We start from the raw sequence: 22,655 nt of genomic DNA, 5'->3' as shown, positions 1-22,655 counted from the left end.
GGTGCAGTCTGGTAGCCACATTGTGCCTGAACATCAGGACTTTTACCACCTCAAACTGGTAAGAAAACTGTGCCTGCTCCTCAGAGGGGAAGTCCTGGAGATAATGGTCCATGCCTTAGTTATTTCACAGCTGGAGTACTGAAATGTTTTTTTCCTGGGTCAGACAATGGAAGCTATACAACACAAAAGATGGTCCCAATTTCAGAAGCCCATATCTTAACGAATAAATGAAACATAAGTACTCTGCCCACTACACCCATTCAACAGTGGAACCAATTCAGTGTACTGGTTTTTAGTATCATAGCCCATAATAATCTGAAAACACAAAATGCCACTTCTAAAATACTACAGTCCACAGATATGATGTAATTCTCAGTACCTATAACAGAGCTTGCCAGAGATGGAGACAGGTGGAGAGTGTCTGGCTGTGTAACTCTTTGTCATGCAAAGACCAGATGATCTCCATTTTAGTGTACCTGTCTTTCAGGGAGGTGGCTTTCTCAATTACAAAAGAATCTATTTCAACTCATGTGAGCATTTATCACTCATTTATCACACATTTAACAGGGTGCCAAGATCCATGCTTCTAGATGAAGTTAGCTTGGATCTGGATGAAAGAATCTGGCTCCTAACTACAATACCAGTATTAATACAGATTAATTTATCATAAGTAAAATTGATCTTCGAAACAGAAACTCTGAGAAGGAAAAAGAAATAGAAGTGCACTGCAACTTCTAGCAAGCAGTAATTCTGAGATCGGTTGTTTATCATGATAGGAAATTAATGTCCCTTAGAAACCAGACACAAGACTTAGGGTCTGTATGAGGGTATAGGAACCGCCCTCATCCTTTCCTGATTTCTAGAAGGTCTTAGAGATTCCTGGTACCAAGATGTGCACTCCCAAGAGGCACATTCTTGGTGGAGAAGTAAATTTTTGTAAATTCCATAAAAATTCAGACATACTGCTATGAAAACATATTCCCTTATGTTTCAAAATTAAAAAAAATATACATGCAAAGGATTTGGCGCCCTCTAGGTCAATGCGGGTCCAGGTCTCCATTGATTCTTCTCACATCAACAGGATGGATAAACCCATGCAATTGAATGTAGTTTATTATCACTGGCAGCACCGGTGTAACTGCATTGATCACACACAATTTAAAACAAAACTTGAATTCTGGACTCCACCTTTTTAAAGCAATGTAAGCCATAAAGAGATACGTATGTCTAACCTGAACTGGATGTTAGTTTTTGGAAAGTTCACTGGTTCTTTTTGCTTGTCTATTAATAGTGGTAAACATTCAGTGATTAACAAAAAATAAACTACCGGTAATTGTTCCAAAGGACTTAACATTTATTTTAGTAATAGTAAGTTAAAATATTTTCCCTTAAGCTTCAACTATATAATCATCAATAAAAATAGCTAAATGTATTGAACTTACCATGATAACTTAGCACAAAGAAACCACTTGTTGTGAAGTCACTGTGGAACTTGATGAGAATCTGGTTTGAAGTACTGTAGACAGACTCCAAGGCAGTGTTGCCACTAAACTGGCCAATCTGAGGAGAACTTTGGTCTGGTCCATCCCTAAAAGAAAAAAAAAATCAAAAGAAAAATAATATTAAGGGTAGGTTTCACCATTAATTTTAGATAAATGCAATGCTGAGGGATTATGTGGTATTTTTGCTGGTGGGTAATTTTTTCTAGGTGTAATACAGTATTTTTTGCCTATCCCAAAATGGGCATATATTTAAATTTTCTAAAAAAAAAAAAAAATATTGTAAAGGTTTAGATTATTCCTTGCATTTAAAATAAAACAGGAATATTAATGCTCTGAATGCTCCTTTGAGGAGGAAATGTGTAACTTGAATGGTAAGGTGGAAAATGCCCATGACAGAAGATGCTTTAGGGTGCTTCAGAATTTCTGAATATAAGTTTCTCCACTTACTACCTATTGGAATAAATGCTCTATTTTCTCCCTGGGTTTGGGTGGTACTTTTTTGCTTGAAACACTCTCACTTTTATATAGCCAAACTGACAAATATGGACATTAGATTCATAGGCCATACTGTTGTTGCCTCCCATCAATTTCTAGCAGTATTACAGAAGAGGAACCACACATTTTCTGTTGATTCATAGACTCATAGAACTATAGGGTTAGAAGGGACCACAAGGGCCATTGAGCCTAATCCTCTGCTAGGATGTATCCAAACCATCCAAGACAGATGGCTATCCAGTCTCCTTTTGAAAACATCCAGTGAAGGAGCTTCCACAACTTCTCTAGGCAGTCTGTTCCATTGTCTGACTGTTCTTACCGTTAGGAAGTTTTTCCTGAGATTTAATCTAAATCTGCCATGCTATAGTTTGAAGCCATTGCCTCTTCCCCTGCCCTCTGTGACAAGATAGAACTTTTCTCCATCCTTTTTATGGCAGCCTTTCCAGTATTAAAAGCCTGCTATCCTGTCGCCCTTAGTCTCCTCTTTCCAAACTAAACATACTAAACATCCTTCAGCCTTTGCTCATATGACTTGCATCTCATCCCTTTGATCATCTTTGCTGCTCACCTCTGGATCCTTTCCAGTTTCTCTACATCCTTTCTATGCATTGGTGACCAAAATTGGATGCAGTACATCAGCTGAAGCCTAACTAGCATGGAGTAGAGTGGTACTTTCATCTCCCTTGACTTTGTTAATGTAACCCAAAATTCTATTTACCTTTTTTGCAACAGCATCTTGACTCATGTTGAGTTTGTGATCCACCTCAACTCCCAGATCCTTCTAAGCCATGCTGCTGCGAAGCCAGTTATCTCCCTGATTCTGTATTTATGCATTTGATATTTTTCCCCAAAGCGAAGCACTTTACATTTGTCTTTACTGAATTTCATTTTGTTGTTTATAGTCCAATTCTCCAATTTCACAACATCTCTTTGAATTTTAGTAAAAAGATAAGGCGTACTTGTGGCACCTTAGAGACTAAATATTTTATTAGAGCATAAGCTTTCGTGAGCTACAGCTCAGTTCATCGGATGCATACAGTGGAAAATATAGTCGGGAGATTTTATATACACAGAGAACATGAAACAATGGGTGTTACCGTACAGACTGTAACAAGAGTGATCGGGAAAGGTGAGCTATTACCAGAAGGAGAGCGGGGGTGGGGCGGGGGAGGGAACCTTTTGTAGTGATAATCAAGGTGGGCCATTCCCAGCACTTTACAAGAACAGTAGGAGGGGAAATAAACAAGGGGAAATAGTTTTACTTTGTGTAATGACACATCCACTCCCAGTCTTTATTCAAGCCTAAGTTAATTGTATCCAGTTTGCAAATTAATTCCAATTCAACAGTCTGTCCTTGGAATCTGTTTTTGAAGATTTTTTGCTAAAGAATTGCCACTTTAAGGTCTGTAATCGAGTGACCAAAGAGAAGTGTTCTCCGACTGGTTTTTGAATGTTATAATTCTTGACATCTGATTTGTGTCCATTTATTCTTTTGCGTAGAGACTGTCCAGTTTGGCCAATGTACATGGCAGAGGGGCATTGCTGGCACATGATGGCATATATCACATTGGTAGATGCGCAGGTGAACGAGCCTCTGAGAGCATAGCTGATGTGATTAGGCCCTATGATGGTGTCCCCTGAATAGATATGTGGACACAGTTGGCAATGGGCTTTATTGCAAGGATAGGTTCCTGGGTGAGTGTTTTTGTTGTGTGGTTGCTGGTGAGTATTTGCTTCAGGTTGGGGGGCCATCTGTAAGCCTGTCTCCCAAGAACTGTGAGAGTGATGGGTCGTCCTTCAGGATAGGTTGTATATCCTTGATGATGCATTGGAGAGGTTTTAGTTGGGGGCTGAAGGTGATGGCTAGTGGCGTTCTGTTATTTTCCTTTATTGGGCCTGTCCTGTAGTAGGTAACTTCTGGTTACTCTTCTGGCTCTGTCAATCTGTTTCTTCACTTCAGCAGGTGGGTACTGTAGTTGTAAGAATGCTTGATAGAGATCTTGTAGGTGTTTGTCTCTGTCTGAGGGGTTGGAGCAAATGCGGTTGTATCGTAGAGCTTGGCTGTAGACAATGGATCATGTGGTGTGGATGAAAGCTGGAGGCATGTAGGTAATCATAGTGGTCAGTAGGTTTCTGGTATAGGGTGCTGTTTATGTGACCATCGCTTATTAGCACCGTAGTGTCCAGGAAGTGGATCTCCTGTGTGGACTGGTCCAGGCTGAGGTTGATGGTGGGATGGAAATTGTTGAAATCATGGTGGAATTCCTCACGAGCTTCTTTTCCATGGGTCCAGATGATGAAGATGTCATCAATGTAGCGCGAGTAGAGTAGGGGAATTAGGGGACGAGAGCTGAGGAAGCGTTGTTCTAAGTCAGCCATAAAAATGTTGGCATACTGTGGGGCCATGTGGGTACCCATAGCAGTGCCGCTGATTTGAAGGTATACATTGTCCCCAAATGTGAAATAGTTATGGGTGAGGACAAAGTCACAAAGTTCAGCCACCAGGTTTGCCGTGACATTATCGGGGATACTGTTCCTGATGGCTTGTAGTCCATCTCTGTGTGGAATGTTGGTGTAGAGGGCTTCTACATCCATCGTGGCTAGGATGGTGTTTTCAGGAAGATCACCGATGGATTGTAGTTTCCTCAGGAAGTCAGTGGTGTCTCGAAGATAGCTGGGAGTGCTGGTAGCGTAGGGCCTGAGGAGGGAGTCTACATAGCCAGACAATCCTGCTGTCAGGGTCCCAATGCCTGAGATGATGGGGCGTCCATAATTTCCAGGTTTATGGATCTTGGGTAGCAGATAGAATACCCCTGGTCAGAGTTCTAGGGGTGTGCGGATTTGTTCTTGTGTTTTTTCAGGGAGTTTCTTGAGCAAATTGTGTAGTTTCTTTTGGTAACCCTCAGTGGGATCAGAGGCTAATGGCTTGTAGAAAGTGGTGTTGGAGAGCTGCCTAGCAGCCTCTTTTTCATATTCCGACCTATTCATGATGACGACAGCACCTCCTTTGTCAGCCTTTTTGATTTTAGCTATCTTCCAAAGTGTTTGTAAAACCTTCTAGCTTTGAGTCATCTACAAATTTGATCAGTATGCTCTCTATTCCCACATCCAGGTCATTAATAAAGATGTTAAATAAAACCGGACCCAAAACAGATGCCTGTGGAACCCCATTAGAGACCTCCTTCCAGTCAGACATCATTCCATTAATAGTTACTCTTTTTTTTTAATGTTAGTTCTGCTGAGCCTGAATTTCTCCAGCTTACTTATGAGAATGACATGTGGAACTATGTCAAAAGCCTTCCGAAAGAACAGGTATATTTTGTGCCCGGCATTCCCCCAATCCACCAAACCAATTACCTAATTAAAGAAGGAAAACAAGTTAGTTTGGCCTGATTCAGGCATTTGAATTGAATAATGTACCACAGTTAGTGTATATAAAAACTTAAGGTGAAATCCTAGCCTCAATGCAGTCAAAGGCAAAACTCCTATTGACATAAATGGGATCAGAATTTCACCCTAAAACTGTATCTGAACTACTATACATGTAAATGTTACTGACATTTATTATTCTGAGGGCCAGTTTTTTAAAGGAGCTTCAGATGACAGCATTTCAACATCTAACAATTGAATTTGTGGGCAGAATTAGATGTCAAAGTTATCATTTCTACCTAAACCTAAGAATGGGCATAAAAATATAGGGCATTTAAATTGGCTCATTTAATCATTAATGTAAACAGCTTCCTAGTTTTTAATGAATTTTCTTGTTTTTGCTGCAGTTTTAATGTTGGGTAACAAAGGTTCTCACTGAAAAGAAAGTGTTTAAAGATAAAGATACATAATTAATTATGGCATATGCACAATTTCACGTTTTTCTTATAATATTTCCTTCAAGATTCTTAAACAAAAAGGGGTGCTTAATAGAAATGATTGTTCTCTGTTCCAATGTTTAAATAATAGCTACTTTAGAGCAGTTCATGGTCTGCATCATGTAACTATTTATTTCAAAATGTCTTGTTCTTTCTGCATTGTTGAAATTATGGATCTTCGTTTTGTGCATCTTTGTTTCATGACTAGCCAAGCAATTCATCTGGAAATAGGCAGGCTAGTAGAAACCTGAAATTTATTGGTTGAGTTGAATAATAAAGATTAGAAATGGGAAAAACCTGGCAGGACATCCAGTCCACCCTCTGAAATGTGCAAGATAGTTCCTAATGACTATTCATTTGTGCTTTGTTCAGCCTGACTTTGAATATCTTTAGTGATAAATCTCCCATAACTGACCTCAGGAGACTATATCATATTTTAACTCTATTTCATATTCTAGTTCTATTACCATGCCTTCACCCCTCCAAGCTATTGAACTCAGTCTTTTCATGATATGACTATTTCTTTATCTTGGATTTATCAATAACATTATTTTATACTTGATTTGATACTATATTTGATACTCTTAAAACTCTACATAGGCTAGTGACAAATTGAAACCATTACCTCCCCAGTCCTTGATGAGCTACCTGGCTCAGTAGTTAATTCATGTCAAGATTCATATCAACTGGCACTAGAGCTGTGTGGAAGACAGAAATTCCATATTGTGGAGAATTTTGAAATTTCAAATTCTGGCTTCATTCCATATCAGAATAAAATACAAAAAATTCAAAATTCACCGCAAAACATTTTGTTCTGAAAATGTCAAAACAAGACATTTCAACATTGTTGGATTTTTTGCCTTCCATTTTTCTCAGAACAATTTTTTAGTAAAACTGACATGATTTTTTGAAGAATTTAAATTTTGATAAGAACTGAATTTTCCAAAAGAAAACTGTTCACTCAGTTTTTCTGATCAGCTCCAAGCAGCACATTCTTCACAATGTCAGATTTTTTTAATTACATCACTTTAGTGTAATTATTTATTTATATAACAACAAATACAGTATGCTAGATAGTTTAGTTACATGGTCCCTGCCCTAAAGACTTAACAATTTCAAGACAACATAAAAATGGAGTGAAAGGAAAGCAATGAGGAGTATAATCATAACAATGTAATGAGCACTGAGGTTTACTTTTATTATTGCTTTTGGGGGCCTTGGGAGGCTGTTTGGAAATAAATTTAAGGAGAGACAATGAGGAGGAGGCAGGGTGAACTAGGTCATGGAGGAAACTGCAGGTACATGAGGTCACATTGCAGGAGGCATGTAGGGGACAGTGAGAGGAAGACTAGATGAGGTTGGTAATTATGCAGTTTGGGCAGAGTTAAAAGTGTGAGGGATGAGCGAGAGGAGACAAGAAAGTAAAGACAAGCAGAATTAAAGTTATTGAGGGCTGTGAAGCCCGGGACAAGCACCATAAATTTGATGCAGAAGGTGACTGGGAGAAAGTAAAGGAATTTCAAGAGCACCAGAACATGCTAAGAGCAGCAGGCAGGGGAGACAATGTTTTTGGTGGCATGCTGGAAAGAATGAAGGAAGCAGCAAGATGAAAGTCTGGGCTACAAGGAAGAAAGAGTTTGCAGTCGTCAAGATGGGAAATGATTAGGACCTCACATGAGAATGAACAGGAATAGTAATGGACAGGTATATGGGAGATTATTGTATATGCATGGCTATGATTAAAATTTCCGCCAAATTTCCATTTCCATTTATCCAAGATATATATCTTGGTGTAACAGAACTGGCAAACGAACAATGGATGGAGATATCCTAGTAATGAATTAGTCCAGATAATCCCGTTAACTGTTCTATAGAATCCATAATTTAAGTATCTCACGCTGCAGAGCATTTTAATTGAAATACATGTAAGCAAGCTTTAGACCAATCAATCACCACAGAAGTGTCTAAAGCATACAATGATGCCTGTGCCCACATGATTATTTATGTTTCCTCCTACGGCACTCTGTGGCAAGTGTCTTTGAGTATCTGTCTCACTGAGCGCACCCTAGGTTCAGTTCTGTTTTAACTAAGAGGCTCAGCTATAGTTGACCTGTTGACCCAAATCCTATGTTGTGTGCAGTGTTTTTGGAGCTGTGTCGGTCCCAGGATATTAGAGAGACAAGGTGGGTAAGGTAATATCTTTTTTTAGACCAACTTTTTTGGTGAGTCAGTCAAGCTTTCAAACTACACAGAGCTCTTCAACAGGTATGGAAAAGGTACTTGAGTGGTCCCTATGTACTAACTACATATGCTAAACTATTTGTTCAATTTTGTCTTTAGCTGTGACATTCTTAATATCTTTCCCAGACTCAAAGAAGAGTTCTGTGTAGTTCAAAACTTGTTTCTCTCAGTAACTAAAGCTAGACCAATAAAAGATATTACCTCACCCAACTTGTCTGTCCATCTCCTATATTTTACTTACCACTATATCAAGAATATAGTCTCTTTTTTTATATGCTCTAGAACTGATGATTCCACAAAGCAACCATGTAAAATGCTAAGAAATTGCTTCTCTAAATCTTTTCCTGATATGAAATTGGAACAGTTCATATGTGCATAGTTGAACTTGCCAGTTATTACACTTTTATTAAACAGAGTTACCTCTTTGATCTTTGTCAGCACTGTGCACTCAATATCCTTTTCTTGATCAGGAGATTGCTCGCATAAATTTAGGAGAATATTTTTATTCTCATGACATGGGATGTACACCAACATCCTTCACAATGACAGCATCAGTGCCTGTCTCAAATATCTACAAGACAATGGACAACACTCTGAGGTCCACCCCAAATACACTGCCAATCTCATCTATTTCATCATCATCCATACTCATTTTACATTCAACAACAAACCTTGGGAAAAACCATGGGTAAATAGATGGCTCCTCAATATGCCACCATCTTCATGAGCCACCTTGAGGAAGAATTTCTGGGTAAATGCATAACAAAAACAATGATATACCAGAGATACATCAATGATATTTTCATCCTCTGGACAGACAACCTAAACTCTCTCTTAGATTTCCACCACAACTTCAGCAATAATTATCCTTCCATTAAATTTTCTCTAGAACACTCCCACACCAGCATCAGTTTCCCGGACATCACAATCAGCTTCAGCAACAGAACCCTGCAGACAACTACACACAAGAAACCCACGGATCACCACACATATCTTCACAGATCCAGTAATCACCCCAAACACAATAAGAAATCTGTTATCTATAGCCAGGCACTCTGATATCACAGAATATGCTTTGAGGAGAAAGTCCAGGATATACACCTTAATTCACCAAACAAGCCAACTCCAACAAAGTAGCAGACTGCATCTCGGAATGGGCCACCCAAGTCCTCTGAAAGAACCTGCTTCAACAAAGAAATGAACCCTCCTCTGACTGCACACCCCTAGTTGTCACCTACCACCCCACACTGGAACCCACATGGACAACCATTAAACAATTTCAACCCACACTTGTAACCCATACTGAAAGGAATCTTTCCTGAATCCCCTATTTTGATATTCAAAGAATCCCTCAACCTTGCCAGCTCATAGTCAGAAGCAAGCTCCACATAGACCAGGACATACAAACAATATGCAGCACCAGTCCCTGCCATAATAGATGCAAAACCTGCAGACATATCTCCACTGCTATGATGATCAACATTCCCAACCACACACCATTAAATGCTCCAGTCACAGCTATTTGGAAAAAAAATGGGACAATCACTATGCTCTCAAATGAACTCATACAAACTAAACCATCATTTCACTTGTGGGTGAACACTTTTCACTTTTCAAAAAGCGGTTGCTCTATATCCGATCTACCACTCCTCTTTCTCAAAGGAAATCTGCACAACAATGTCCATAGATGAGCCTGAGAGGTTAAATTCATAACTTTGCTAGACAGTAAAAATCATGGACTGAATAGAGAAACTGGATTGGTGGCTTATTACAACAATCTATAACCCACTAACTTGCCCATCCCCAGCTTTTTTCTTCTTTCTCCCCTGTGACTGGAGAGGTGTTAACTGGTCACTTCACCTTGAATGGTTCCTGGACACACATGTTAACTTCTTATGCTTAAAAATCTGTTCCATCTTTTATTTACCTGTGACACTCTGAGTACATTTCCCAGGTCTTATGAAGAACTCTGTTTAAGTTTGAAAGCTTGTCTCTCACATCAGCAGAAGTTGGTCCAATAAAAGATATTACCTCATTCACCTTGTGCTCTAATGGGTGAAGTCAATATTCAGTGAGAGTCCTCTTTACATGTTCTGCTTTATAACTTGACTAAACTCTCCAAACAAGTAAAATATCAAACTACTGATCCTATACCACTGATGCCAGTAGAAGTTTTGACATTGACTTCAATGGGAACAGGATTGCCTTCATTCATCAAGTTTATTTTATCCCTATTTAGGTACTTCATGAAAGAAAATATAATATGCCCATTTTATCATTGGTCTAGTCTTTCAAATCCATCATTGTCAGTAAATAGAATCAGACATTAAGCAGAAATCTGTGACACATAACCAAAATTTACTTTTAATTTCTGACTTGTTACACTCTCACATATAGTAGAATAAATCAATAATTGTGCCTACTTACCATACAGTTATGAAATCATATATTGGCTCTGTTTGAAGAACAGTAAAATTGATGTAGATTCCATTACCAGGTGGTACTCGGACAAGCCAAAAGCAGTCCTGAAAGTTTGGGTACTCATCAGGGTATCCAGGAGAATATATGGTGCCATTCATTGCAGTTATATTTCCTCCACAGAGAGCTTAAAAACAAATACACACAAAAAACAACAACAAACACATGTACTTTCACTGCAGGAGCACTCAATAACTTTTGCATTCTTTCTAGATGGTGTGAAATCCTTATTTGTGAATACATTGAACATGTGCATAGTTGAACTGTGTTATGGAAAACTAAAGTAGGTCAGCTGTATATGGGAAACGAAAAAGCTATTGAGCTTTTACAAACAGCAAGAGGCCCAATCCTGAAGTCCTTACTCAGTTGAATCTCCCAGAAAAAAAATAAATAAAAAGAACATGGTAGTTCTGACTAAGAGAAGGCTTGAAGACTGGCTCCCAAATCCATTTTTAGATAATAGGCTAAATTCTACCTGACCACGTGTGGATGCACAAGATGAGGAAAACAGTTCAATGACTTTCTTCTTTGTTGCCCTGTGTAGAGGCCAGGGACAGTTACACTGGGAGTGCAGGAATTGCTCTCGCATAGTGTCCTCGGGGTGTAGCTACACAAAATGCATTGGGGGTGATGATGGATAGATGGAACTGACTTGGTGTGAGTGTGGAGGGAGAGAAAGTATGCAGTGCAGAACAAGAAGGAAAGCAATTTTGCATTTCCCAAGAGTGGTTCTGACTAAGTAAGCAAGAATTCTTCCTACAGTTTCCTGAAGAAGTGTGCCCTCTCAATCCTTCATCCAGTGCACTTATGGCTCTAAAGTTTTTAGTTATATATATGCATTACATAATAATGTCTAAGGCAGACTGCTGAACTCATGATTTTCCCCTCATACTTTTTCTCTCTAATTTTTCCTATTTCTCTATAGACAACATTGAGGGATTAGGGCATAGAATCCAAAGAAGGAACAAATAACGATCAGGCCAAATCCTGGGAAACAGAGAAAAGCCCACATAAATATGCTTTATTCAGAGTAAATTTCCTGAAGAATACTAGGGCTGAGGCAAAGAATCAGTAGCCCCAAAACATGCTTAAGGGCCTTCAAACTCGATGTGACCAGCTGTGACAGGTTATGGAGGAGTGTAACACTATTGTCTTAAGGTGATAGCTATGTGTATGAGTTTAATTGCTATGCCCTGTATATGCCCACATCATCCTTAGTGGTGCAGTATGGAGACTTTCAGCATTCTACTTGGCATGCAGGGCTATACGGAGATCTATGTCTATCTTCTCCACAGCCAAGCAAGCCACACATTGCATTTCTGCTGCTTTTATATTTAATGTGTCCACAGAGACAAGCAAATGATTTGGGACAATTTCTTAACTATGCTAGGATGAAGACCAACAACTGGAATTTATTAGGGCTTTATCAGAATCAAATATCTTAGAAAATCAGAATCTCAAAGAAATGACAGTGAATTATTTTTTTCTCCTCTTTTGGCATGGAAGCAAAAATGATTAAAAAAATCTGTATATTGAGATCTGATTCAGGTTGTTTGACTCAAGGAGGCAGGCATTATTTGATAAGTCATATTGTTAGGATATAGATATTCAGGTCTGTCTGTAAAGGCCTATACTCTAAGAATTTAGGTGTATTCTTATCACTTGGCCAGTTATAGAGGTATAAAAGAAAGAATCAAAATCACTGTCTCCCAGTGTAAGGTCCTTCTCTTACTGTGACAGTCTGAGGCCCTGTGCTTAGGCTATGGCCTTTGGCTAAGCAGCCATAAGCTGGGAAGCGACCGGTCACATCTTTACATTCCAACCTAGTCACACTGAAATAAGGTGCTATTGGGCTGTTAGGAATACAATCCTGTCCTGATAATGCCTATCACCTCCAGAGAAAGGGAAGTGCCAAAAGATGTAAAAGGAAACTTAGTTTGATAGCATCCTGTCTGGCAAGAACTCACTTATCAATAGCTGGGATGTGAAATCCTCACTTCTGTATTGTTTTGTCATTATAGTTCCCACTTTGCTATTGTTTGTCTGTATAATCTCTGTGTGGTTCTGTGATTGTTTCTGTCTGCTGTATAATTAATTTTGCTGGGTGTAAACTAATTAAGGCGGTGGGATATAATTGGTTAAATAATCATGTTACAATATGTTAGGATTGGTTAGTTAAATTTCAGTAAAATGATTGGTTAAGGTATAGCTAAGCAGAACTCAAGTTTTACTATATAGTCTGCAGTCAATCAGGAAGTGGGTGGGTGTGTGGGTGGGAAATGGGAACAGGGAATGGGGGTGGGGAAATTGGAATCATGTTTACGTAAAGGGGGAAATGGGAACAGGTACACAGGTAAGCCTCTGTGGTGTCAGAGCTAGGAAGGGGGACACTAAGGAAGGAAACTGGAATCATGCTTGCTGGAAGTTCACCCCAATAAACATTGAATTGTTTGCACCTTAGGACTTCGGGTATTGTTGCTCTCTGTTCATGTGAGAAGGACCAGGGAAGTAAGTGGGTGAAGGAATAAGCCCCCTAACACATACATTTATAGTATGTTAAAACAAATATATTACATTAAATATTGTTAAAAAAAATTAAAAAGTATTCTCCTCTCCAGTTAAGCATACAAGAAAAACAAAACAAAAAATACCAACTTGATTTTCATGCTTTGGAGAACTTTAATCTGAAATAACAACAAATGCAGGTAGAAGATACCTAATTATCTTTAAAAAAGCAATCACGACATAGCAAAATATTAACACATTTACTTAATAAAGATATTACTTCAGATGCTTGCACAAAAAATGAACAGATGCAATTCCTCTGCAAGTTGAGCCATCTTGCCATTCCCTCGTTATCTAGTACATTAGATCATAACCACTGCCAATTAGGTTGACCACCCATCTGCGTCCCTTCCTAACGATTACAGGAAATGCCAGACTCTGCCTGTAAAGAAGATCACTAAACAGCTACATCCACTCGGCAAACAGCTAGCTCACATGGGACCAAAACAGACAAACACCAGGACTTCAACAACACAATCTGTGGTCAATAAGTTTTTTTTTTCCCCTCATTATCTTATTGCCAAATAGTCACCCAACCTGATCTGCATCACAGAAACCTAGCTGACACAGTCGGTCTGGTGTCCTTTTACCTGGTCTCCTCAGGAAACTTTTTTCACCACAGAAATAGATGCAGAAATACCTTCTGTAAGCAGCATAGCCATTCTATTTCCTTCTGGGCTCAAATGCAGGAAAAGCTCCCTCAAATCAAAACCCTTTGCAGCTGCTCACTTCATATGTGAGCCCACAAGTAAAGCTAACATGGATATACTTCTAGCTCTACATCCTCAAATTCCAAACAATTTAAGTGGCACGGCAAAATAAACTTGCAAACAGAGCTAACCAGAGGAGGAAAATTCTGTTTTGCAACAATTTTTAAGGTTTCTTAATTTATTTATTTTTCTGTTGCAGAAAGATAACAAAACCATGTGTATGTCTGACTCAGGTTCAAATCCCTGATTAGCCTTATTCAGAGCAGAGTTTTTCATTCCAAATCAAGCAGAGCAGGGACTTAACCCTAGGTTTTACAAATCCCATCCCAGTAATCTAGCCACCTAGTTATGGACTTTTTCCAACAAAATTTTGTGTAAACTGATAAATCTCCATGAAATGTTTTGGTTTTGACAAAACAGCCCAATTCCAACCAGCTCTTCTCTCAGACTGCTTTCTGTCTAAGAAAAACACAAGACTCTACCAACTGAGCTGAAAGAGAAATCTTAAGGAGCTGTCTGTGGCAGTAGTAATAAGTAAAGTAAGGCTTTTCAGTACAGCCTGTAGACAGACAACAAATTATTAAAAAGTAAGAGAGGTCTGATTTGATGAAGTAAAGGGAAGGGGAATGTGGATGGCATATCTTTACACAATACATACCTTCACACCTGGGGAGAGGATGGTTCCAATTACGACTGACTCCATGTAGACAAGTCAGTGCTGAATTTCCAATTAAGGTGTACCCAGGAAAACACTCAAATGAAATTGTTTGTCCTACAGTAAAGTCATTTCCAATAACAAAACCATTACGGAATGGCCGGGGGTCAGGACAGCTTTGCAACTGATAAGCTGAAATAAATAATAATATTTTTTTAAAAATAGTTCTAAAATGTAATATCAGTTCTGATCTGTATTTTAATGCTTTAGTATTGGAAGCTTTACATTTAGGGTGACAAAAGGAAACTCCTTGCTCTTCTTTCATATTTCACCAAAGGAAGAAGAATATAAAGCCTTGCAGTCATTTAGTCACTTTATGACACAGCAATAATCAAAGACCATCTGATCTGCATAGGGGAGAATGGTGGCGCTATACCCCGGCCAGGGCGGTAGGAAGTAACCATGCAACACCATCAGGAGCTCGTTCATTCACACAGGAAGCAGTCACTGCTACATGCCTTGAGGTGTTCACTGACCTCTCCTTTTTGCTGGTATGTGCAAAAAAGCAACAGTATACCATGGCTTTAAATATTTTGGAGTGTATTGCCCCTACCTATGCACTAATGGGAGATATTCTTGCACTTTGGAAAGCACAAGAACTGCAGTTTTGTCCAGCTCCTGTTCAGAAGGAGAAGAGAGTGACAGAATATGCTCCTTATGCCCTCTCCCCATGAACCTATGCAAAGTCAGGCCACTCCTGGTTCTGTCGATGATTACTAACTGCAGCCCAATGCATTACATATGCTGAAAGAGAACAGCTGACATTAAGGCTACTTATCTTCATCTCCACTCTGTTTTTTCCTAGCAAATCTAAAAGTATAAAAGGTCCCAACATTGTGCTTCGACATCACAGATTTACTGGTGAAAGTGTAAAGAGTATAAACCTATTTCACAATTTCAGATGGCCTTTTTCAAGAAGTTATGAAATACCCAGACTTCCTCTGCCTTGTATCGTGGAATTGTTGAGGACAGAGGTGTTCCACCAAATCTGGACAATTTGGAGACCCCAATTGGACCCCTATATACATAGGTTAGTATCAATATCTCTCTAAAATGTTGAAAGCATTAAGAACAATTTTTCAGGACCCTTCATCACACATGCAGTGTCTCTTCCAAAATATATTTAATAGATGTAGCTCTGATTAATTAATAAATAATAATAATCTACACTTATATAGCATTGTATCACACTTTTGTGGTGCATAGATCTCAAAGGGCTCCTTGGCAAACAGCATATTATTTTGTTCATATGGCACTAAATCTAGATTCCCAAAGAAGCCAACTAGAATTTGCCTAAACGTGGAGTTAGGAACATGTTAGAAGAGACTTCAAGATTTGGGTTTTGGAGTGTGATTCTGGTCATTCTAACATTTTCTAAGAAGCTTTACTGCAGGGTGGTTTCTACAATAACATGGGGTATTCAGTTTAGTCTGGATCTTTTCCAATTCAGACGGTGGCTAGATGATGCATCTCACATAAGCCATACCATGAAAATGGTTTTTATTGAAAATATGTCGGCCTTTTCTTTGAACAAGAGTGCTGATCCAAATCCTTCAGAATGTCACCATGTCACCTATGTCACCAACAACTTTGTTTTTATCAGTCTTCACAAGCTCTACAGGGCTGGCCTGCTTAGCACTTGTGCAGGAGTTTTCCAAAGAAATCACAGGCTGCTGCAGAAAGTGGATCTGGTGAGTCACTGCATGGTATTGTTCCCTCTTCGTCTATATCAAAGCAATGTCCCAGAATGACATTCTTTTCTCACTCCCCTCAACCCTCATTCGATGGGGGAATGACTGGGTCCCAGCAATGGGTTGGCTGAGGACCAAGATGGGTAAAGGGGGAGGGCTGTCAGCAGTCTCCCCCGCCCCCCATGGATGTAAATGATTATAGAATTACCTGCATCCCACACTTTTACCCGCCATATACCCCCTGATATTTAGGAATAAAGTTATGGCCTAATTAAACAACATCCAGTGTCTCCTGTCATTCTTCTGGCATAGCCAGACAATGGTATTAAGGCCCACTGTGCTGTTAAATTTCCTACACCTTATTTCCAAAGGAGTAGGAATATGATCTACAATGTACTGTCCACTTCCAACACAGGCAATTATTTGTCTTTATACATTCCCACTGCACTTTAAATGGATATAGTACTCGTCTTCATTTTTTCCCCAAAATGATTATTTGATCTAAATTGTTAAGTAGCCTCTGCATCCCACCACAGTGCCAATTTAATTTATTAAATTGTGCATAACATTTTGTTTTTGAAACATGCACAAATCTTTTCCAGAATAAGCCTTCATATTTATTTTCTAACAATGAAAAAATAGCCTTTAACAACCAGCTTGTTCACACATAAGTGTATCAAATCACTCACCTTGGTAGATAATATGAAAGCCTTGTTTGTTCTGTGAGTAGTCACTGTGAAAATATAAGCTGGTTTCATGAGTTGTACTAAACAGAGAAGCTGGTAACTGAGGACCACTAAGTCTCCCAATAACAGTACTAGTTTCTGTAGATCCACTTCTTACTTCTAAGTAATCATGTATTGTCTCAGTTGAGAAATTTACGAATTGCAAATGCACACCTGAAAAACAATATGGGCAAACAAAAGCATTTGGTATCCAATGAATAAAGATCAGTTATGCAAATTATATACAGATGAACATTAGAAATTCATGCATTAGTGGTATTAAACAATTACAATTATACTGCAGGATGTCATGTTGGTTACTCAGTAAAAAACAGTCTTTCCTCTTCGTACAGTAATTACTAAACCTAGTGCCCCAGCAAGAGAAAGAATACTGATGTTGAAAGTGCTGTCTGTCCAAAGACATACAAACCAAAGCCTGGACCTTTGAGGTAATTAAAAATCCCATGTCATGTTTTGCAAAACTAAGGGTTTTATTCCTAATATCTTTGCCAAATTCCACTTTTGGTAATTACAGTCTAACAACCTCAATTGTACCTTTCATTTCAGTTGTGTTCCATCCAAGAAAAATATGCATTTCAATGGTAGATAAAGTGATCTCTAAATAATATACTTCAGCGTGCTTTGATTTTTTTAAAGGGGGCACTATGTACAAATCAATAAATACCATATACATAATTTATTTCAGTCTTTCAAAAGAGGGTGTACTCTAACATTATGGAATACATTTTTCTGCACTTCACACTAGGAATTAGAAATGCAGTTCTTATACTTAATTCCCCACACACTGTGCTAAAGGATGCTCTTATAAATAATGAGACAGTTCTGCATCTTTGATTCAATGAGGAACAACAAAAGAATTTACGAGATGAGTTGCAGATTATCTGTCCCCTCCAGATGATTTGTTACAATTATTAGGGGACAGCAGAAAGAGGAACTGCTCAACCAAAATACAGGATACTGGACCCATTAAACATTTTCCCTTTTTATGTTGTTTTGAAAAAGGTAAAATAAAACAGCATTTTTGTTTTGTCTGAAGTTATTTAATGCCACTGTACAATGATAATGCAGTGCTTTCATTACAAAGATGATTGAGTCCCTTTGGTGGCAAAGACAATCATCATGATTTCATATAATGTTCAATTAAGACATATAATGTCAATATAATTATTGAATAATCATTAATAATTTTGTAACTATCTAAATCTTAACATTTAAATAGTGTTTGTCACTGCAACCTCTAGAGATTTCTTTCCGGATATAATGCAAGCTTTGTGAATAGTTTTCTGAGATATGTAACATTTATATTCTATAGGAACAAGTTTAGTACATGATTTAATTACAATTACTTCTGCCTCTGTACCTATGCTCTGTTTGCTTTGGAGAAAATCTCATAACAACATACAGACTTCTTCCATTATAAATTTGTTCTCTCCTTCTTTGATTCTGCCATCCTTTCAAGTTTAGGTTAACATGACTAAAACTAAACCTGCTGTTTTTCCTCTCTAAAATAACATCCATTTCCCCCATTCTCTGTTTCTGTTGGCAAAACCACCTTCCATCCAGTCATTCAGGCTCATAAACTCTCTCTCACACACATCATGCAATCAGCTTGTGTCCCAATCTTGCCCCTTTCTTGTTCTGTAACATTTTTAGAGTTGGTAATTTATTTCAGTTCACAGACCTAAAACTTCAAATGCCTCATAATCATGGATGGGTGCTTGATAAGTGCCATTTCCTCCCCTCTAGCCTCCTTGACTCTCACATTCCATGCTCACCCTTCCACTCCATGCAAATGGCAGCTCTGAAATAATCTTTGTTGCCTGTCACTCAAGTCACAATGGCCCTTCTCTCTTTTAATTACTCCACCGTTGCTCTCTTCCACTATATCAAGTTCAAACTTTTTGCCTTCTCTTTCCAGACCTTTTAAAAACCATTCCCATCTTCCCTACTTGTCCACTTTCATTGAAATTCTGTCATCCTTCCATTTTGACTCAATGTTGTGCTTGTTTGTCTCATTAATGTCTTCATATTTTTCTGCTTTGGATATCCTCCATTAACTGATCCATAAGTTTATTAGTCTCTCCTGAATTAGGCATACAATGGCACAACAAACATTTTTTATATATATAATCAGGGAAAAATCTCAGAAAGAATAGCAAAAATATCAAATGAAAAATCCATTTAAATCAATTGCAAATTAGCCATGATTGGATATTCATATTTAACTAATAATTGAAAATAACTGTAAATTAAGCGCCCTTTGTTTTTAGTACTTTCTCACACAAACAGTGGTGAAGATAAAGATGATCTGAAAGTTAAAAAAGCCTGTAACCAAAAATTCAAACTCAGGAATGTACCCTTATTTGAAAAGTATTTAGTCAGGTGCTTAAGACCTATTGAATGGCAGGAGCACTGTAGAAAAAAAATTGTATGTGGACATGTAATTTAAAGACTGAATCATAATGCCTACGCATAATGCACAAGTGGCATCCTTAATTCTGGAATTTCCTAACTTTTGAGTGCTTGACTTTACAATCTTAATGATGTTCTTTTGTGTGTGTGTGTGTGTTTCTGTTTGAGTAATCTGTAAACATATTAATTAGAAATCATTTGTATGAACATACCAAGTATATTTTTAAAGGTGAACTGGCTCTTAACTTATTAATATGAAATCACAGCAAAAGGACAACAATAGACAGTGCAGCTGACAGGCACTGTTTTCTGGTATTTTCTGGAAAAAAATTGTTCTCAGATTATTTTATTTGGATACATCTATCATGTAGCAGAAGATAATGTGTGCCCAGACCCCAAAGATGTGTTTTGTTCAGGAAGAATTATGATGAGTTTAATATTCTCGAATATATAGAACTGTGTGGGAAATAGTTTTCATGTCCCACAAAACATTTCAAGATTTCAAAACTTTTCCCATTTGCCCATTTAGGACAAAACTGAGCACTTATGGAATTTAAAAAAAAAACAGAAATAATTTTTGGGAGCAAGAAACCAAAATAGCCAGGTGGTGAGGGCAGACACCTTGAATGTAGGAGACCTTGGTTCAACTCCGTACTCTGCCTTGCTCATGCATCCCAGGTGAATGCCCCGGCTATTCTGGAGTGGAATTTTTTCTCACCTTTTGTATAAATAAATATTCATTGGACAAGGAACTTGAAGCTGGGTCTCCATTCTCCCAAGTGAGTGTAAGAATGGATAGGCCATCAGGGCAGTCTCTCTCTGGCCCAATGACACTTCATGGGTAAATGTATTTGGTGTTTAACAATAAGTTCTAAAGACATATTTATTTTCCATAGAACGCTATTAGTTTCATCCCTATTGAATTCCATGGGACATTTTGATAAAGTCTATTACACCATAAAGTCTGTTGCCAAGATCTTCTATTTAAATGATAACTGAACAGAGGTTGTGCTTTTACTAGTGCTTGGATGTGGAGAAAAATTCCTGCCCTGCTACTTATCAGTCTGGCAGGGAAGGGAGGAGAATTCCCTTCTCTGACCAGAAGTGTATAATTTAGCAGATAATTAACTGGAATCCATCTAACCCCAAATTTTTCAGATCCACTCTTAGAAGTTAAAGGTGCTGGCCACCAACATAGATGGCATATGTGTCACAGTGAGTGGGTTTTGCAACACTGAAAATAAGTGCATAATTAACATACATACTACACATATAAAATGACTATAAGGATGGGGTAAACTTTAAAAATAGTAAACTAGTTTTATATTTAATAGCAGATACAAGCAAGTAACAGTAGTTGTGTGAATTTTACCATTGTTTTCTTTATGCACAAGCCCTTTATAACCTGATTCTCAGTTGTATGACACTGCTAATCTTTAAAATGTATTTTAAATCCACTGGCAGAAATTTGTGGAACAATATAAATATATAAAATATTTAAAAAATTGTTAAGTATTTTAAAGCCATAAACACAAGACACAAGTAATTCTTGAAAGGATACATACCAAACCCAACAGGCAGTTTTATTGTCCATGTGCAATCTAAACTGCTGGGATAGTTGCCAGGAAACCCAGGGCTAAGAATCACTCCACTGAAGTCAGACATAGCACCACCACATTGTGCTGCAAAATGAGGGAGATACTTGTAGGCAGTAGTTACAATCAAGGCATACTATTGAGAATCTTTTCAATTTTAATCACTCTTTCTCTCTTTCTTTCATAGTTTTCTATAGAACTCACCAGTGTAGTATCTAAAAGATACATTAGCTCTGCCTAAAGAGGTCCCTGGAAAACTTGATAAGTCTTCTGCTCTTCTCCCTTCCCTCGTAGAGGAGGTTCTACTTGTGACATATTTCCTCCTTTCTTCCACATATTTGACTATTGTGGGAAAGCTTTGCCAAAGAGGACAGTTTTGTAGTACACTCTGATAGACTACAGATCGATCTGATCTCCTTTGGATGTGTATTCTATAATCAAACACCCCTGACTGAGAATGCTTTATCTCCAGGTCTTGCATAATTTTCAGTCTAGCAAACTGAAGAAGCAAATTTTACATACAATGAACATACCTAAACATATTGGAATAGGGTAATTCCATCTTCTCACTGGTCCAGGCATACAAGTAATATGTGAATGTCCCTACAATGACAAGACAAGACATATATTAACACATTTTCCAAATACAGTACACTACTTCTTTATAGTCATAACAATAACATGCAGTGATACTCATTGACAACATCAATATAAATAAAAAGGAAGAGCTTATAAAATGTTTAACTCTATTTTTACTTTTGTAGTTTGTACTTTACCGGACCATGTAATCCTTACTTGTGTGACTACCCACCCCTTTAACAAAATGGTTCCATGGTTTGTAATTTTATTGCTGGTACTAAGAATACAAGTTTGAATTCTGTGTTACTAGCCATAACATTTTGATGAGCTGAATCATACTGTAAAGTTTAAAAAATCAAGTTCTAAACCCAACTAAAGCAATTCAGTATTGTTTAATTATTAGTATATTCCAATACTAATGCTTTAGCAGATTTGGCAAAGATATTTACATTTAGGTCAAGAAAAATGTATTCTAAAGGATTAAGCCACTCTTGACAGAAAAACAAGTCGGTTTAAGTGTCCAGAAATTAAAACATTAGAGTTTCAGTACTGTTCTCTATAAGAAGCAGTGCTCTTTTACAACAAAATATGTGCCATAAATGTTCCAAAATGGCTCCTTTGGTATATCAAGACAATCCAAATCAAGATGGTTCCAAGACACACCCAGAGACAGCCACTATGTGGCTCAGCATCTCTCATGTAATCATGAATGTCTGGGATGGGGTATCAAACAGAAAGTTAAAAGAACTATAATGCATCTGGCCTCTGTTGGAAAATTATAGAGTGTATATTTCAAGATGTTCTTGTTAGAACTATTTGTGCAACCTTGATTTGAAATGAGCTGCTTTTATTCTTAAAGCTGTATTGCAGTTCAAAGCCTACAGTATCTGTAGGAACTGAGTATTTGTAAAGCCCACAATCAGTAATTTAAGGCAATTTATTAATTAGTCTGCAGCCCACTTATCTTCTCTCCTAGCAGAGAAAAAAAGCATTTCCATCTTACTGCATGCTATCAGCTCAGGGTTGACACAAAACCGAAGTCACAATATCAAATTGTATG

General features: G+C 37.9%; 1 protein-coding gene across 3 annotated transcripts in view; it reads right to left on the bottom strand.

Annotated features, from left to right (window-relative positions):
- Positions 1-22,655, bottom strand: part of CSMD3 (CUB and Sushi multiple domains 3) — a 1,168,908-nt gene that overhangs the window by 154,930 nt on the left and 991,323 nt on the right. For all 3 annotated transcript variants that reach the window (XM_077808852.1, XM_077808853.1, XM_077808854.1), the window contains 6 exons: positions 21,550-21,619; positions 20,987-21,103; positions 16,953-17,162; positions 14,516-14,704; positions 10,532-10,709; positions 1,443-1,588 (listed from right to left, as the gene is read on the bottom strand). In XM_077808852.1, the coding sequence (XP_077664978.1) occupies positions 1,443-1,588; positions 10,532-10,709; positions 14,516-14,704; positions 16,953-17,162; positions 20,987-21,103; positions 21,550-21,619 (910 nt within the window). The remainder of the gene's footprint in view (positions 1-1,442; positions 1,589-10,531; positions 10,710-14,515; positions 14,705-16,952; positions 17,163-20,986; positions 21,104-21,549; positions 21,620-22,655) is intronic.

Source organism: Eretmochelys imbricata, chromosome 2 (genome assembly GCF_965152235.1).
Source record: "Eretmochelys imbricata isolate rEreImb1 chromosome 2, rEreImb1.hap1, whole genome shotgun sequence".
NCBI classification, from domain to species: domain Eukaryota; kingdom Metazoa; phylum Chordata; order Testudines; family Cheloniidae; genus Eretmochelys; species Eretmochelys imbricata.
The sequence above is the reverse complement of the archived record's forward strand: the minus strand, read 5'-3'. Positions and strand labels throughout refer to the sequence as shown.